General features: G+C 46.0%; 1 protein-coding gene across 6 annotated transcripts in view; it reads right to left on the reverse strand.

Moving 5' to 3' along the window:
- Positions 1-19,430, reverse strand: part of TANC2 (tetratricopeptide repeat, ankyrin repeat and coiled-coil containing 2) — a 163,837-nt gene that overhangs the window by 46,589 nt on the left and 97,818 nt on the right. For all 6 annotated transcript variants that reach the window (XM_050985766.1, XM_050985767.1, XM_050985769.1 and 3 more), the window contains 4 exons: positions 11,469-11,732; positions 8,851-8,976; positions 5,151-5,432; positions 2,156-2,289 (listed from right to left, as the gene is read on the reverse strand). In XM_050985766.1, the coding sequence (XP_050841723.1) occupies positions 2,156-2,289; positions 5,151-5,432; positions 8,851-8,976; positions 11,469-11,732 (806 nt within the window). The remainder of the gene's footprint in view (positions 1-2,155; positions 2,290-5,150; positions 5,433-8,850; positions 8,977-11,468; positions 11,733-19,430) is intronic.

The following is a 19,430-nucleotide window of genomic DNA, read 5'->3' on the forward strand; positions in this document are numbered from 1 at the left end:
GGCATTGCATTCCTTTCAAGAACTCCATGTGGAAGAGGAGAGTATCAAATCTTATTTTTGGTTTATGCAGCACATGCTACCTGCCTGGCTATCTGTGTACAGCAGGAAAGCAGACAGGACAAGACAGCATCTGGCACAAAAAGCCAAGCAAAACACGTCCTGGTAACAACTTCAAACAGAGACTTTTCTTGCTGTTTTTGTCTCTGAAGTGGGAGCAGGAGACAGAAAAGCATTACCTGCTCCCATCCTCCCAAAAGGTGGAGGAGGAGCAAGAGAAAACTCCTTGGATTTCGAAGCAAGAGAATGGCACCTTCCTACCACCACAGAATTAGGGTTAAATCTCAGTAATACAATAAAATTCAAGCTGTAAATCTTACGTACATAAGTGACAGTGTTCCATATGTTCCATACAAACCATTCCTGCCAAAACAGCAAGTAATTTGTGTATTGTTCCAAGGGCTATGGTCTACTTTGGAGAATTTCCCAAAAAATTCCCAAGTGTACACACAGCATTAACACTCAGCTTGTGCCTTCCCCAAGTACAGTACCTGCCCTTTTCAAACAAAACACTGCTCAAAAACTGGGCAATTCTGTTCTCAGTGCTGAAGAAAAACCACAATTATTTCAATAATTGTGTCATATCCTAAAGTTTGCAATGAGAAAGTAGGGTTGCTGTGAAAGACAAACCCTCAGAGTAACAGGGAAGTGTATCTGATCTAGAGGGAGTTTCATTTTAGAGAAATAACCTCCCTGGATACCAAAACTCCATCCAGAAATCTCTCGAGGCTCCCCAAGCGAGCATTTGAACGCAGGGATTTTTCCAAGTGACGTCAAGAGGGAGAAGTTTCAAGGAGTGGCTTGAGAAGTTCCAAGGACTAAAGCTGCCCTTTTCCCCAGGAGCCCCCAGCCCCGAGCAGGAGGCCCATCTCCTCATGGCCCTTTTCCCCAGGAGCCCCCAGGAGACCCCAGCCCCGAGCAGGAGGCCCATCTCCTCATGGTTCTTTTCCTCCATGAGCCCACAGCAGACAGTGCCATACCTGTGAGGCCAATTGCCTCATGGCTGCCCTTTGCCCAAGGAGCCCCCAGTCCCAAGCAGGAGGCCAATCTCACCAAGGCCCTTTCCCCAGGAGCCCCCAGCCCCGAGCGGGTGCCATACCTGCGAGGCCAATCCCCTCATGGCTGCCCTTTTCCCCAGGAGCCCCCAGCCCCGAGCAGGTGCCATACCTGTGAGGCCAATCCCCTCATGGCTGCCCTTTTCCCCAGGGGTCCCCAGCCCTGAACAGGAGGTCAATCTCTGCATGGCCCTTTTCCCCAGGAGCCCCCAACCCTGAGTGGGTGCCATACCTGTGAGGCCAATCTCCTCATGGCCCTTTCCCCAGGAGTCCCCAGGAGCCCCCAGCCCCGAGCAGGCAGTGCCATACCTGCGAGGCCAATCCCCTCATGGCCTTTTCCCAGGAGCCCCCAGCCCCGAGCAGGAGGCCAATCCCCTCAGGGCCCTTTTCCCCAGGAGCCCTGAGCAGGCAGTGCCATACCTGCAAGGCCAATCCCCTCATGGCCTTTTCCCAGGAGCCCTCAGCCCCGAGCAGGAGGCCAATCCCCTCATGGCTCCCCTTTTCCCCAGGAGCCCTGAGCAGGCAGTGCCATACCTGCAAGGCCAATCCCCTCATGGCTGCCCTTTTCCCCAGGAGCCCCCAGCCCCGAGCAGGAGGCCAATCTCCCCATGGCCCTTTTCCCCAGGAGCCCCCAGCCCTGAGTGGGTGCCATACCTGTGAGGCCAATCCCCTCATGGCTGCCCTTTCCCCAGGAGCCCCGAGCAGGCAGTGCCATACCTGCGAGGCCAGTCTCCTCATGGCCTTTTCCCAGGAGCACCCAGCCCTGAGCAGGCAGTGCCATACCTGCAAGGCCAATCCCCTCATGGCTGCCCTTTCCCCAGGAGCCCCCAGGAGCCCCCAGCCCCGAGTGGGTGCCATACCTGCGAGGCCAATCCCCTCATGGCTGCCCTTTTCCCCAGGAGCCCCGAGCAGGCAGTGCCATACCTGCAAGGCCAATCCCCTCATGGCTGTCATTTCCCCAGGAGCCCCGAGCAGGCAGTGCCATACCTGCAAGGCCAATCTCCCTATGGCCTTTTCCCAGGAGCCCCGAGTGGGTGCCATACCTGCGAGGCCAGTCTCCTCATGGCCTCCTCCTGGCGCCGCCGCATCTCGGGCGTCCCCGGGCAGCTCCCGCTGGCGATGGACGCGTGGGCAGAGGGCGGCTGCGCCAAGGGCAGCTCCCGGTTGGCATCCACATCTGCCCAAGGAAAGAGGTTAGGACAAGCACTGAGATTATTACTGAAAACCAGGCAGCTGCTGTTTCCTAGGTTAAAAATACTTCCCACAAATCCTCTGGTTGAGATTTCAAGGATTTCCAGGCCAGAGGCTTCTCAAGAAACTTCTTTTGGAAGCAGAAAAGGACCACTAAGAAAAAGCCTTGGGTTTGTCTTATTCATCTTCCCCACTGTAATTTCATTGACTTCTAAATAATGACAATAATGGAGTGAACTGGGCCCTCTGGCAGGCTTTGCCTTCAGGTTTGGTGGATTTGAGTGCCCAGCTCTCCTGCTCTCCCCTTCTGCCAACAGACCTTCCCTTGTTATGAACAATCACTGGTTAATTTGGTTCCAAGTCCTCCTTCAGCACAGACAGCCAATTTTTCTGAATTACAGGCCTATTTTCTAACATAAATAAATGAAGAGCCCCAGCTAATACAGCCATCTGAAGCCCATTAATTTAATCAGGGGGAGAGGAGCAGGAGCAGCACAAGGATCTGGAAAAGGCTTGCAAGCAAATAATAAATTATCCTGGAATTATCTCTGGCAAGTTTAACTGTGTCCTAGTGCATTTTAGCTGCTTCTTTTGCCTGGTAAAGCAGAAATTTGCTTTACCATCAGATTGCTACAGAAGCACATCCACCTGGCCTTTGTGGATAACATTCCCAAACTATTTTTATTTTCATTTCAAAGTACTAATATGGAGGGTTTTTGGGCACCACAACATGCAGCACTTGGTGATGTCTAATTATTGATTATTTCAAGAACAACACCACTCTGAAGAGCAGTCTGTGCTGGCAGAGGATTCTCTTGACTGGATTGCTGCAGTGCATCCCTAAGCTTGACTGGAAATAATCATGCAAACAATGACCCATTTAATGGCAAACAACAGAGGAGAATGACTGCTGCCTCCATAATTAAACCCTGAAAGTGTTAGAATGAGGCATGTTCTTGATTCTGACCATAACACCACTGTCACTTGTATCAATTTTCTGAGAGGAATTAGAAGTATGAGGCTGCATTGGAGCCAGTTTAATTAGCTGATTGCACAACTGCCATAGCAGAGTCAGACCACCTGATTAGCACATTTTAATTAGCATAGATTTAATAAGCATAATAGATTTTTTTTCAGCACGTGGAAAAAGAAATGACAAAGAAACTTATCACAAAATCAGAGATGAATCATAGAATATCTTGAATTGGAAGGGACCCACAAGGATCTTCCAGAATAATTATTATCTTCTACAGCTAGACTTGTGATCTCTTTAGGAAATAAATTACTGATTAATTAATTACTGATTCTGAAGGTTTCCATCCTAATAACTAACACTGAGGAATCATTCAGCTTTCAACTCCAGGGACACACTAGAGTGAACTAAACAATGTGTTAGGTGGGACCAAGGATCTCCATCATCTGTGGACCAAGGGTGCAAGGCACCCCATGTGAGAAATCCAGTTTTTAGTCCAGAAGGAGTTCGGCACAGCCCTATCTTTAATGTCCCCATGTGAGAAATCTGGTTTTTAGTCCAGAAGGAGTTTGGCACAGCCCTATCTTTAATGTCCCCATGTGAGAAATCTGGTTTTTAGTCCAGAAGGAGTTCAGCACAGCCCTATCTTTAATGTCCACCATCATCCTAAGGAGACTGGGGACACACACTCACAGCTGGTGCACTGCAGAGCTGCAGGTAAAATAAAGAAACAAGCCCTGCTTTCACTACACATTGTTTATTTAGCTCTGACAAGTGACACTGCTCAACATGCCAATCCCAGTGACATTTCAGCTCTTCTGATAGGGCAAGAGCACAGCATTTCCAGTAAACAGATTCAACTACAGCTTCACTGAGATACAGTGACCTACATCCTTAAAGATACCTTCAGGTACCTAACTCAGTATTTTTAGTCCTGTCTTACTCACTCACTGCAAGCTGAGTGATTTTAAAATGCTGTCATCTCTACCTGCAAACCTGCCAGTGAGTAGTGATGGGAATTGGATGGGACCAGGGGAGGTAGAGCAATGTTGGGTCCTGAGCCTACAGGGGCTCGTGAACCTGCATGGAATATTTACACCACGATTCAAGGAGATAAACAATCAGTATGGGAAGAAGAATGCATTGGCATGGATTCACAATCACAGAATACTAGCTGCCTGATCTGGCTGGAGATGTCATGAGCAGGGGGGACTGGACTGCATGACCTTTAAAGGTCCCTTCAAACCCAAACCATTCTGTGATTCTATGATTCTAAAATTGGAGGCTTCCCAGCCAGAGAAAGTCTGTGATGTTTCTAAGCCAGACAAGTCAGACACAGACAATTCTGACTCTTCAAAAAGCAGCTTTGGAACAGGAGCTGTATAAAAGCTGCCTGTGGGACTCCAAGAGAGCTGAAGAGGGACTTTACACAAGGGCATGAAGGGATAGGACAAGAGGGAATGGCCTCAAGCTGAAGGAAGGTAGATTTAGATTAGGAAGAATTTAGATAAAGTATTAGGAAGAAATTGTTCTCTGTGAGGGTGGGGAGGCCCTGGCACAGGTTGCCCAGGGAAGCTGTGGCCACCCCATCTCTGGAAGTATCGAAGGCCAGGCTGGATGAGGCTTGGAGCAACCTGGGCTGGTAGAAGGTGCCTCTGTCTATAGCAGGAATGAGATAATCTTCAAAGTCCCTTCCAACTCAAACCATTCAGGGCTTCTATGACACACTTCTCAAAGGTCCTTCCTTTGCTCACCAACAAAGACAAAACTGATTCCTTGGGCCTGAAGAGAAACTGGATTATTTCAGCCAAGCCCGCTCTAAAAGCCACCAAAAAATCTCTGAGTTTTGGAGACCCACGTGCTGCCATCCTTACGTTTTGGGGAGGCGTGGGGGCTATCTGAAGCGATCTGCCTCATCCTGGTGCCGTGGCAGCTGAGCGCCACCAGCCTGGAGATGATGGCGGTTTTGCCGAAGCCGATGTTGCCGACGATGACCACGCCGCGGTTGACGCTGGCGTTGGAGCTCTGCAGCTGCGCGTCGATCTCGTGGAACACCCAGTCCCGGCCCACGAACACCGACTCGGTGGTGATGCTGGGCACCTCGAAGAGCAGCGGCTTCAGGGAGATGTCGGGGGGTCTGTAGGGCGCGAAGCGCACTGGAAAGGGAGACAAAGAAGAACGTCAACATTCACACCCGTTACCCTCATATTTACTGAAAAGGGAGACAAAGGAAGAATGTCAACGTTCACGCCCGTTACCCTCATATTTACTGAAAAGGGAGACAAGGGAAGAACGTCAACGTTCACACCCGTTACCCTCATATTTACTGAAAAGGGAGACAAGGGAAGAACGTCAACGTTCACACCCGTTACCCTCATATTTACTGAAAAGGGAGACAAGGGAAGAACGTCAACGTTCACACCCGTTACCCTCATATTTACTGGAAAGGGAGACAAGGGAAGAACGTCAACGTTCACACCTGTTACCCTCATGTTTTCTGGAAAAATCCCTTTGCCAGTGTTGCAGTGGGATGTCAGTTTGTCTCAGGTATCCCGATCCTCCCAGCTGCCAATCACCTCTCCTTCCCCCACCCTGACCCCTGCTGGGTGCTATCAATCCTGACATTCCAGCAGGGTGTTGAGTGATTGGCAGAGTTCAAAAGATTCCTGGTATCCCTGAGGGTCCACTGGCCCACCCAGGTGCCCTTTCACCTGAGACCTGCCCACCTGCACCTGGTTGGTGGGATCCCTACCCCTTCCCTCCTCCTCTCCCTGGGGGTTAAAAGAGCCAGCAACCACGTGGTTTGGGAGATCCTGTCAGAGCTGTTACGAGATTCAGAACCTTGCCATTGGAATAAAACTCTGGATTGAAACTCTCTGGCAGAATCCCACTCCTTTCCTTCACCTCGCCTTAAAGCATCTGCACAGGGGTAAAACTGCTCTGCATGTCTGGACTTGTCTCCAGCTGCAGCATCCACCAAGCCAGAGGCTTCTCTGAGGTGAAACCACCACAGCTGCCACCTTTTGGTCAAGCAGCAGAGGCTGGTCAAGTCTGGACAAGCCCCATCTGGATAAATATTGGTAATTATTCCAATACACCAAGATTTCTCTCTTGGGAAGCTGAGAAGCCTCAGAGAAAAAGGAAAACAATATTTGCTTCTCCTGTGTTGTGCTGCTTCAGAATGTGGTTTGAAGATGGTTTATCCAACAGGTGGTTGTTTCACTGGTTTTGTGTGAATTGTTTTTACTTGTTAGCCAATCACAGCCAAGCTGTGTTGAGGCTTTGGAAAGAGTCAGGAGTTTTTCATTAGTTTCTTTTAGCCTTCTATCTGTATCCTTTCTGTATTCTTTAACATTCTTTGGTATAGTTTAGTTTAGTATTCTTATTATTTGTCTGCTGACATTTGCTTTCTGGAGAAGAAAACCCACGGTACATCACAGCCATCAGCCTGTGCCCTGGGTTACAGCAACCTGAAAAGCCTCAAATCCCCAGGGATGAAAATGGGGAAAGCAAAAATTGCCTTCCCCATCCTATTAAAAAGCTGTCACTGGGAAGAATCCTTATCACACTCTTAGTGTTGGGATTCCTCTACTGCTCCCTTGCTTAAAATAATTGATTTAACAAAAAATAGCAGAGACAATCTCCCATTCAGTCTCTCTCACTGGGATTTTGGAAGCCTGGGAACAGACAGTGGGCTGTAATGTGTCCCCCAGCACAGGCCCACAAATGGCTTCACTATTTCAGCCCAGTGCCAAGATTGGGGATATTAAAATTAAACACAAGTTTAGGATTTCCAGCTGGAACAAAGAGCTGCAGTTTATAACAGCCCAGATTGATGCAATTTCACAGCAATAGCTGCAAAATGCAGCATTTCAGGGAAGAGCCCCCCTCTGCATATGCAATGACATGCAAATATTTCCAAATAGTGAAATGGTTTGCTTTTTCACATCTTCTTCTCCCCTTCTTTTTAAAAACAGCACAGAACCTCAGGCAGGATAAGAAACAAACTTAAAAGATTTGAAACACTGCTGCTCTTCTCATGCAACTGTCCCAAAAAGGGGAAAAAAAACCCCAAAATGCAGAAGGAAAATATGTAGTGCAACAAGGGTTTCAAAAGTGTGTCTGGAAAACAATTTGATTCTGTTCCTACAATAAAGCTGAATGTTTTGGATGCAATCACTGCAAATTACACAGCTTTGGCAAGCTCCTGCCTCTGAACATATGGAAATTTGGTCTGTCAAACTTTGCTTTCTTCACTTACTGCCTGCTAATGCACTTCTAGAACTGCCTCAGCAGCCAGGGGGATTTCATTGCAGACTTTCATCCAAAGCTCACAAACCCACTCTTTGGAGGGGTCATGTCTTTGGTACAAAGTCCTGCCAGGCTGTACCAGGTTGAACATGTTGGGTGAAAACCCAGCCTGTGCCTTCCAGCTCCCAGCTCCTCACCCTAAGATGGTGGGCTCAAAAAAAAAAACCCCAAGAGAACAGGAAAGTTTCAGGTATGGCCAAAAAAAGCAGCTCTTCTATGCACAGGGGAGAATAAAGCAGTCTCATGGCACAGAAACAACCTGAAAATATCCCAAATGAGCTTTCTTGGCCACTTACTCATCTGTGCAACAAAAAAATGATGGGGCTGAAGCATTAATTAGCCCGGTGATCTGCTGCAGACTCAGGACTGTCACAGTGACAGCTTAAGCACGTGGTGGAAGACTGAGCTCAGATTAAAAGAGGGATGTAAGTTAAAGGATGAGCTGAAATCCCAAGGAGATGGAGCAAACCGAGCTAGAGCTGCCTGGGAATAATAAGCAAAACACTAAAATGCCAGCCCTGGCTCCTCTTCTCATTGCTAATGTCTTGTTTGTGGAATTTGCCACAAAGAACCACAAAAATGTCCCCTTCAAAAGGCTTTTTAGAACTCAAAGAGCTGCCTGAATACAGGCATTGTGAGCAACCCTACAAGCAGTGGCTGAGCTGGTGGCCTGATCCCTGCACTGGGCTCCTTCCCCACTGGCACACTGCAGAATGCAAGGGGGAACTGCAATCCCTGGCCTTGAGTGAAAAAATGAGACAAAACAGTAGTAATCCATAAAATTTCTCATTTTTAATAACTTAGCAAATTATTAAGCCCAAGGAGACCAGCTGAGAGCTGGGGGTATTCATGCTGGAGAAGAGCCAAGAGAAGGCTCTGGGGTGACCTTTCTGCAGCCTCTCAGTGCCTAAAGATGCTCCAAGAGAGCAGGAGAGGGACTTTGGACAAGGGCCTGAAGGGACAGGACAGAGGGCAGGGTTGGATGAGATATTAGGAAGGAATTGCTCCCTGTGAGGCTGCTGAGGCCCTGGCACAGGTGCCCAGAGCAGCTGTGGCTGCCCCTGGATCCCTGGCAGTGCCCAAGGCCAGGCTGGACAAAGCCTGGAGCAGCCTGGGGCGGTGGGAGGTGTCCCTGCCATGGCACTGGATGAGCTTTAAGGTCCTTTTCAACCCGAAACATTCTGAAATTCTGGTTTTCCCATGGACATGGATGAAGTTCCCCCCAGAGGATGGGAAGCCCTGAGGGCCTGGTGGTGCTCCTACCTCGCAGGTCCTGCTGTGCCCGGGCGCTGGCCACGCTCTGCCGCGGCATGCGCAGCGAGGTGCGCAGGGGAGTGTGCCTCTGCTCGTCCAGGTAAGCCAGATCCTCCAGGTGGGCTGAGCTGGTGGCTGCCACGAGAAAGCAAAGAAGTCCATCACACCTGCCTTCTGGATCTCATGCTCTGGTTACTGCATTTATTCAGTTTTTAATGAAAATACATGGAGATGGAAGAACCGTGAGACAACAGAGCTGATGTGAACCAAGGATAACCAAGCATTTTTCTCATGCTTCATTGGTATTTTCTCTGGTCTGGTCTCCTGTTGTGTTCCCAAATAAAAAAAAGACAGATTCCACTATTCCAGGGTGCTCCAGGCCCTCTGCAAGCCAGCCTTGGACCCTGCCAGGGATGCAGGGGCAGGCACAGCTGCTCTGTGTGTGTTGTAAGAGCTGCACCCAGTTGTAAACTGCTCAGTGAAACAACACATTCAGTGACTGTACTTTGTAGGCTGCTATAAAAATGGGTATTTTTGGGCTGTTTTGGAAGAGATTTGGGGAGAATCTTAAAAAAAAAAAAAAAAAAAAAAAGAAAAATAAAAGGAGAAAAAAAAAAGAGCCAGCACGTGTAAGTGCTGCTATGCTTTGCTTCCCAAGAACAGACTGTATACAAACTCAACTGTATTTTGGGAAAAAAAAAAAAAAAAGAGAGAAGAACCTGTTTTAGCAAAGCTGTGAACTCATGATTACCTTAAAATGTGGAATACCATGGAATATCACAAAAGAAAGGCAGCTTTTTGCACCATTCCCAGCTACACTGTCTCCACACTGATGACCTTGAGGGTCAAAATTAATACACCTATTTTCTGGTGGGTTAGTTTTCAGTTGGATTAGTCAACTAATCTGGTTTATCAAGTGGTTACCCAATGTTTGTCACTGGAGCAAGGACATGGAATTGGCAGCTCAGCATTAACTCTTTGAGCAATGTCACATTTGCAGACAGACTTAAATCAACTCTGAAACTACACTTGGCTTCCCTTCCTCATCACTCAGGCACAAAGATAATGAGGTTAAACTCTGGTGAAAACCACCCTTATAAATCCACTACCTAAACCCCAGAATTTTCTGCTGCCATGAGCATAAAGGAGCTAATATGGGATCATTTGGTGATAAAATGTTAAGCCAAATCTTCAATTCTCATCAGAATTATTTCCACGATTTCACCTGGGGTATGAACTGTGTTAGCTGACACAGAACTTCAAAGCAGCAAAATCTCTACCAAAAATAAACATCTAGGAGGAAAAGTTGTTCCTGAACTTTACTGGACAGATAGTTTCCTCCTGAAATAGTATTTGCCTCTAAGTGCACCAAGCAAGTCAACAACTTCCAAAGGCAATTAAATGAACACACATTTATTTAAATTTATGGTGCTCAGCCTACTCTGTTTGTGTTTACAGTGTCATTTATAAGGAATTCATCTAAAGCAAGCAGGCTATGGAAGGAGAGTTTTTGAGTTTTTTCTGTCCCCTCTCTTCAGCCTGAAATCTCAGGTTTTCAGTCTGTGCTGCACCTCCATGCTCTGGGTTTGTACTTCATCATCTATAAATCAAATTTCTGCATTGCTTTCAGCTCTGTGACCAGCCAAAGCAGGATTAAAAACGAAAACTAATCCAGTTATGCAATGCAGCCTGGTTCACCAAGAGATGCTGATTTAACAGACAATATCCCAGGCTCTTTGGGGCATCTCTCAGAATTGTCTCTGGGTTTTCTGGAGCAGGAGTCAGAATTCAAAGTGTGGATTTCTCCACATGTCTACACAGACACACAGACAACAGGTTTTATCCCAGAGAAGCTATCCAGCAAGAAAAAAATATGGGGCAATAAAGGAACAGGGAGTAATTCCAGGCAAGCAGCTTTGCAGCACAGCTTTAATATTTCTAATCCCATCTCTTTTTCTGCCCTGCTGTTACCAGCTTCAGGGGAAGGCTCAGCAGGCTGGTAAAAGACATCAATAAGGTATGGCACAAGATCACTTAGAAATGTTTCAAAGAACAAACATGAATTGAAATGAAATTAATGTTGATTTTATGCCTAGAAAAAAAGAAAAGTCAGTCAGTAGCAAACACCAAGTGCTGTGAGGTGTGAGATGTTTGGGGCACAGTCCACCAGGAGCCATGGGAACCAGAGCAGATCAAGTGCCACCACTCTCCTAACTCCAGAGCTCTTCAGAGGACATGAGACAGGTTATTTTACTGCAATGAATCCTCTGAAATAGTAGAAATGGCTATGATGGCGTGGCACCTTAAACACAAGACATTTGCATTGTAATGACAGTAAAGAATCTGGCTTTTTCTTTTTAAACCTAGTCTCCCATAATCTTGTGTACAACTTTGTAAGGAAGTGATCCTAAACTGCTCAAATAACCATTAAACACCATCAGAAGCAGTTTTCCACAGAGGAATTTTTCTTTTAGAACCAATAAATCAAACAAAAACCCAATTTTTGTCATTCTTAACTACGACGACTCCAGGAAGGAGATTTTTTGGATAAGGAAACACAAGAAGGGCTGTGGCATCCGTGTGCTGTGTCTGGCTCTGCCCTAAAGGCACAAACATGAATTCCTTACCTGCTACTGAATTTGGCCGTGGCATAAGGTACAGAGGAATTGACTGCACTGACTGGGACAGGACTGTCTCCAGGTTCCTCTCGGGGATTTTGTTCAGGCTGTAGGTGGAGGCTGACATGTTCTCATCCACACGGTACAGGCACGAGTCCATGCTGGATTTCTGGGATTGCCACTGCTTCAGGTTTCCCCCAGATCCAAGTTCCTTACTGCTTTCCCCTCCGTATTTAGTACGTTCCACATTCTCAGAGTAACTTGTCAGTGTAGCTTGAAGGAAGAAATGATAAATAAAATGAGGAACAAAGAAAGAATGGCTTGAACACACGCTGCTGAGCTGAGCCATGCACGAGCCAAAAATCATCTTCATCACATTTTCCACATCCACATAAATCAGAGATTATGGATTTTAGTTTAATGATAATACTGTTTCTGCTTATGACTTCTAAAAGAACATTTAAGCTCTAATGTTTTGGCTCATACTGTTAAAAGCCATTTGTAATTACAAAGAGTATTAAAAATTCTGTGCTGCATTGTATTCAAATACACCATTCCAGAGAGAACAGAAATTATTTAGGAGGAAACATTACCACAGCTCCTCATGTCTTTTAATTGGCATCACAGTTTCTACCTTTCCTTTTCCAGGGAATGTTTGCAGAAGTTTGCAAGGTCTGACACTGAGAAGCCTCCACTGACCTGCCAGAAGAACCAGCTCCCATGGACTGGTTTGGTTCAGAAACTGAACCCTTCATCTCATTTAACTGACAGTAAGTTTTTATGAAGCTTCAGCTGTGATCCACTCAGTTTCCCCTCCATTATTGCATTTTACAGATGAGGACTGCTGCTATATTGACTTTCCTACTGGGAAGTGACAACACTCCATTGATCCAGAACATCCCCACGTTCTCCCCATTTGTAGTTTCTCTTCTGGCTAGCAGTGTAGCTACCCCTGGCTGTAAATCCCTTTGGGCTATTGACTTTTCTCTCATCTTTAGTCCCCAGTATATTGACTCAAGGTCATAATCTTAGTTACAAGTTGGGACAAGGCTCCAACATTCCCACCAGCTTATCTGAGTGTTAGAGAGTCACAGAAGGGTCTGGGCTGGAAGGGACCTTAGAGACCACCCAGCCCCACCCCCTGCCATGGGCACCCTCCACCATGCCAGGGTGGTCCAAGCCCTGCCCAGCCTGGCCTTGGACACTGCCAGGAACAGAGCAGAAGGAAGATGGGATAGTGGAAGCCACAGCTTCTCTGGGAAACCTCTTCTTTATCCATCCTAACAGACCCCACAGCACCTTCAATCTTCAGCCCTACTTCTATGGCCTGGTCAATATTGGGTTTCCTTCTAAGGAGTGGGCTCAGTATCTTTGCATCCCATCAAATGTTCCAAAATGTAGTCACTTGCAACGTATTTTGAAATTTATAACCAGCACATGAAACTGCTAAGAATTGGTATTTGTTGGCATTTATACACAGGCTTGCTGTCAGGTAAACATATTTATGATTTAGGGTAAGAAAATCAGATAAAAACAGAAAACAGCTATTCACACTTTTCTCTTGCTCCCTCAAGTCTGAGAAAAATTGAAATTATTCTCTATAAAAAAAGTCCATGTCAAAGACTGGGTTTGCAGGGCAAGGCATGCCATGTTTGCTATCCACAGAAAAAAACCCCCATTGATCCATTAGGATCCCTTAGAACCCGTTCATTTTAAAAGCCTCTCTCAGTGTGTGTCTAATTAGTCTCTGTAGAAACAAATCAGCAGCTGACATCAGTCATCTTCCAACACATCAAACTGAGGAAAAACAAAATAACCATGTGTCAAAATAAGTTTTCTTTAAGTGAAACAACAAAAAAGAAAAAAGAGTTATTAAGTCCTGCTGCCCCTTTTTCTAATCAACAATTTGTGTTCATTCTAAACATAATTTTCTCTGGTTTACACTAAAGCTGTTTTATGTGCAAACTCATCATTGAAGGAGATATTTAGGACTGTTCCCTGTGGATTAATTTACCTGCTGAACAGCCCTGGATGAGCTAAGTGCTGCTACACATGCTGAAGTGATGGCTCTATGGATTTAATCTCTTCTAGGAGCTATTTTAAACCAAAATAATTTAAACTTCAGTTAAAAAGCAAAAGCATCAGGTTAGCTGTGAGTCAGCAACATGAACTGACATGCTGAGCCCATCTCCCACAGCGTGACCCCCAGGGCTGCTCAGACACTACACCTTCACTGGGACAACTGGAGAAAGCACATTTCAGAAAGATAATTTCAGAACATTTACATTACCTGCAACTACTAAGATGCAGAGTGATGTTCAGGGGAGAAAAGCTGTGAACACCAGATTGGCAGATAAATACAATGGAAGTGCAAAGATTTGGGCAGCCCTGAAATAGTCAGGGAGATGGATCAGGTGGTCATTGTAGGTCCCTTCACACCAAAATTATTCTATTCTATTCTATTCTATTCTATTCTATTCTATTCTATTCTATTCTATTCTATTCTATTCTATTCTATTCTATTCTATTCTATTCTATTCTATTCTATTCTATTCGATTCTATTCCATTCCATTCCATCCATTCCATTCCATTCCCATTCCATTCCATTCCCTTCCCATTCCCATTCCCATTCCATTCCATTCCATTCCATTTCCATCCTTCATTCCCATTCCCATTCCCATTCCCATTCCATTCCAATGCCCATTCCCATTCCCATTCCATTCCATCCATCCCCCCATTCCCATTCCCATTCCCATTCCATTCCATTCCATTCCATTCCATTCCATTCCATTCCCATTCCCATTCCCATTCCCCATTCCATTCCCTTCCCTTCCCATTCCCATTCCCATTCCATTCCATCCCATTCCATTCTGACAGGATGAGAGGAAACAGCCTCAAGTTACACCAAGGAAGGTGAAGGTTGAACATTAGGGAAAATTTCTTCCCTGAAAGGGTGGTGAAGTCCTGGAACAGGCTGTCCAGGCCAGTGATGGAATACCCATCCCTGGAAACATGAAACAAACATGTGGATGTGGTACCTGGGGACAGTGCAAGGGGACTGGAATTTACTGGTCCTTAAAGGTCCCTTCCAACACAAACCACCCTATAATTCTGTGATTTTTAAACACAAGGATGCCTCATTAATCAAAAGCTCAAACAAAACCTGCAACCTTTGAACTGACAGCATGCTCTAAACTGGGAAGAGATCAACTGATGAACTCAAACCTATCAAAGAGCAGGAATTTTTGCCTTAAGCCACCTGCAGAGGGGCAGATCCTTCAAGCCCAGTCTCCAAGGGACAGGTGGGACACACTGGGGGTGCCACAGGGGCACCAGAGGCTATGCAAGAACACTTGAGGTTCCTCAATTACTAAATCCAGACCAAAGAGCACAACCCTGATGAAAATAAAATCAGAACTTGGCCATGCCTGGGCCCTGCTCCATCAGATCATGGTGACCACGGTGTGTGCTGGTGAGCTGGGAGCACACAAGGAGAAGGATGGGACAGTGTGTGAGTCACACACAGAGCAAGAGAAACCTGACAGGCACAAACAGCTGAGGTTCTCTACAGCACCCAAGTAACACCACAGGGACATAAATACATATTTATGTGTGTGTGCATATAGATTGTGTATTTATAGATACAGAGCTGGGTCTCCAGTCTCCACTGGTGCAGTCTGACAGAATTTGAGGCATCCAGGTCATGTGAGAGCTGGAAAACACAGAGTGAATGCTCTCCCATGGAAAGCCCCCTGGATGAGTGTGCAGGCAGTGAGGTGCCCCTCTGCAATCCTGTCTGCAGCTTTTTCCTGGGATTTGCTGAATCTCTCAGTCCCCACGACCCCAACCCACCCACAGCACCAGCACCACCTGCACCAGCTTCAAGCAGCTTTGCAGGCACGTGGACTGTGGTGCCAGGAGGGAACACACTCCAGAAGTGCTGCAGTCACTCCACAATCCCACCCTGCTTTGAGCACTGAGCATTTACTCCTGTGTTTCCTCCTTTTCCAACGTGCCTTGTTTCCCTTGGAAACTAAAGTTCTGATTGGAACTTTTTGCAAATAACAGGAGTGAAATATTTTAATTTCTTTGGGGAAATCACAGAGCTGCACTGAAGCAGCAGCAGCCCCCTCCAGACAGCACCTCAGCACTACAAACAGGTCTCAAGACGGTTTTGTCTATTTACAGGCCACAAATATTATTTCTCATTTAGCTGCAAGCTGGCCTATGCCCTGGGAGGTTTTCAGCTGAATGTGTCTCTAGTCAAACACACAAGGGAATTTTTACCATCCCATCCAATTCTCCTCGAGGCAAAGCCCATGCCTGGAAAACATCAACCTTTACATTCACCTTCCAGCTGTAACTGTGGGAGAAGCAGTTTCTGCAGGTCCCACGTGACAATGACCAACAGCTGTATCATTAATTATATGTAAAGATTTATAGTGCCTCAAGTAAGAAACGGGGATTTTGTTGATTTACAGAAATAACTGCAGCAAAGCAATGACCTTTTCAATGCTGCTCTGCAACGAGCTCCAAACCCAGCCTGAATTAACCTCATTTCACTTCAGCACCTCTTGCCTCATTCCATTAGAGATGTCCCAGCTAACACGTACAAGCTGGCAAGGAGTGAAATAAATTTTTTACCCTCATCTACATAAGCCTCCACAAACTCAGCCACAGAAGGATCCACCTAAATATAGTCACATCACCCCAGACCACTCCAGCTGCCAAACAGAAAAACTTGGCAGGCAGAAAGTGAAAGTCCAAACCATTCCCAAGGGAAGGCAGCAGCCTCGTGCAGTCACACACTGTCTGTGCCACAACAACCTTGGTGCCCCTTTAGAACATTATTCCCTGCTGGACACCACCAGGCAGTGAGTTGATGGCATCTCCACACAAAAAAACCCAATCCCAAAATCCCTGAGGTGTGTCCTGCTCAAGGCTTGAGGCCAAAATCCACACTGCTTGCTGGATGTTTAACTTCTGGTCTCAAATAGGAGAAAAAGAAAATGAAGATTACTGGCTTAATTCATATAAACAATCCCACAAATAGACAGCCATTAAACAGGTAAAGCCATTTCTGTGTCAGGCCTGGGGGTGTTATAAATCATGGTGAGCACGCAAAGGGACTTAAAACAAAATGAAAAATACCTTGACAGTAGCATCACCTGACCCCAAATCCATCCTGTGCTAAATCTGAATTCCCTGCTGCACCACCTGACAAGCAGGATGAGGAATGGGATAAAGAATGGGATGACAAATGGGATGATTGCCTTGCAGGGCTCTATCCTGGCTAGAAATGCAAGGTCTGGGTAAAACAGGACGAGACCCTCCCACCTCCTGGGCCCAGCTCCCTGCAAACACTGGCAGACAGAACAAAGTTTCTGTTTCAGTTTATTACTTGCAGAAACAAGGTAATTAATGTTGTAAAGCACACTCCACTATTGTAAACATGAAAAAAATCTGTTAAAAAGGTCCCAACTCTCCAGAGGCAGCAGCCTTAATGACCATACCCCAACTCTCTTTGGGGAATGAGCCCAACTAGAAACCATTGAGATTCAAAAAAAGATCTGTAATTCTCAGAAATGTTATTCATTATTAACAGAGCATTTCATAATACTGATGAGAATGTCAGAATTCAAATGCTTTAACTGTAAGATCACAAAAATATTTAACCTGAGTTAAATTTATCTTGATGTGCCTTTTGAGCTTTGTTCCCTTCTCAAAGCAGATGAAGTTGGAAACAAATCCATCTTGTTTCATTGTCAGCAGCATCTATTCTGCACAGCAGCACCTATTTTGTTTAGCAGGCACTTGGACAAATTTATTTATTAAAAAACCAATTTTTAACCCAAAACCACATACATCTGTAGAAGGCAGCATCTTGATAAAACTTAGGAATAAAAGGAAAAATAAATAGCAAAGAAAGAGTAACTGGAAGAAGCTACAGGCCAGAGATTCCCAGGAGGGAATAAGGCTCCTTTATCTGTTATTTTCCATCAAATAAATCCACAAAAACTAAATGAAGACATCCACACAGTGCCAGACCTGTGCACTTCACTGCAGCAGCAGGGCCAGAGGATTTCCACTGTCACTGCTTTCCCTTCGAAGCTGCTTTTCCCTCCTGCCTGTGTCCCTGCACAGGATGATCCCCTGACACTGCAGCAGGGAGCAGAGGGCAGATCTGTCCTGCTTGGAGAGGAAGTGAGTTCTTTTGGGATGCTGTGGTCAGACCAAGAGGTGCTCAGGTTTGAATATTGGCACCTGGTGAGGACATGGATCCACCTCTGAGAACACAGGGGGTTAAAAGCTGAGAATTGCTGGGGGAAACTCTTGGAAGAGAGATCAGAGCTGCTCTGCCCAGCTCTGAGCTCATCAACAAGATCACAGCAAAGTCTCCACCATCCAGCAAGAAGGAAACACAAGAGGTTTCAGCTGTGATTCCTGGGGAAGCCCATGGTACAAGAGGGACTCCTCTCTCCTTGATGAACTGAGAATTGATGATCTCAAGGGTGGTGCTGGACTGAGAGTTGGTGATTTGAGGGGTGGATGTATTGGAAATTTGGTGTGGGGAGAGGAGGATTGTTTTTGGAAGGTTTTCACCCTGAGTTCTGTGTGTTTCTTTTATAGTTGTAGTTTAATAAAGTTTTTCCCTTTTATTCCTCAGCTGGACCTGCTTTGCTCTATTTCTGATCCCATCTCACAGCAGACACCAGAGAAGAAGTATTTTCATGGGGGGCACTGGCTCAAACCATGACATCATCACAGGCAAAAAGTGTGGCCCCATTTCCACTTGAACACCCTTCTACAGGAAGGTGCCCCATGGACAACAGCCCTTCCTCAGGAGACTGCTGCTAATGATGGAAAGTGCTGCCTGGACATCACTTGGATCAGCTTTGCATACTGGCAAGAAAAGTTTGCTGGTTATTTCAAAGGTTTTTTAAGTCTGGTGGAGGTTTTCCTGTCCTCTGCTGCATTCCAGCAGCAAAGTTTCCATGCTCACACTGGAGGGGCTCTGAGGTGCAAAGTTCCCTCAGAGCAGCACATGATTCTTTGACCAGTTTTCTTTTCAGTAGCAGATTTTTGAACATTAACAGTTGGCTGCTTTTACATAGTGAGAGCCAAAAAATCCTGGAAGCTATTCAGAGGTTACAGTCAGGTCAGGATTTTCACCAGCCATTCTGTTTTACATGGAAAGGATCTCGTGGCACACAGGAGAAAGAGCTGACTTGCTCCTACCTCTGCTCTTGTCTCACCTTCTCCCCCCTTCCCCACTGCTTTTCTTTTACAAATAAAGAATATCTGAATTTGAGGATCCAGACCTTGTAAGTTTTTTTTATCTTTTCAACCTTTGCTCAGCTCTTAGAACCCAGTGACAGCTTGGGCAGAGGCAGGACCCAGCTGGGATCCAACACCCACCTGCACTCAGTGTGACCCTCCAGCCCAGCCCAGCTCTGGGGCTGGATGTGGGAGAAGGTGCAGCTCTGAGGGTGGGATATGGTGAGCAGGGAAGTGAGGGGGTGGGATCCTGCAGTGACTTTGCCAGGATTCATTAACCTACTTCAGCACACAGCTCAGAATAGCTCACCCATTTGCATTTGAAGATCACGCAGGCAGAAGTGCTGCAAGGGTTGCTGTGGCATCCAGGAGCTGAACTAAGCCCAGATTCCCTGATCAGCCAAGCAAAATGTTAACCACTAGTGCAACTAACCTCCCTAAATTATCAACCTGCCTTTCTCTTCTTTTTTTTTTTAACACTACAGAAATTGTTAACAAAATAAAATCTTCTTAAATTGGGGAAATAATCCAGAACATGTGGCAAAAACACCCAAGTGACAATCACCCTGTTGATATCATATAAACATTAATGTTTTCCCATTATGCCTGTACAGTTACTGAACAAAATTAATCTGTGTATATTTTCCCCAGATTCTTTACACCTGCAACCCACAGATCACTCAAATGAAAAA

This window comes from Serinus canaria, chromosome 27, assembly GCF_022539315.1.
Source record: "Serinus canaria isolate serCan28SL12 chromosome 27, serCan2020, whole genome shotgun sequence".
NCBI classification, from domain to species: Eukaryota; Metazoa; Chordata; class Aves; order Passeriformes; family Fringillidae; genus Serinus; species Serinus canaria.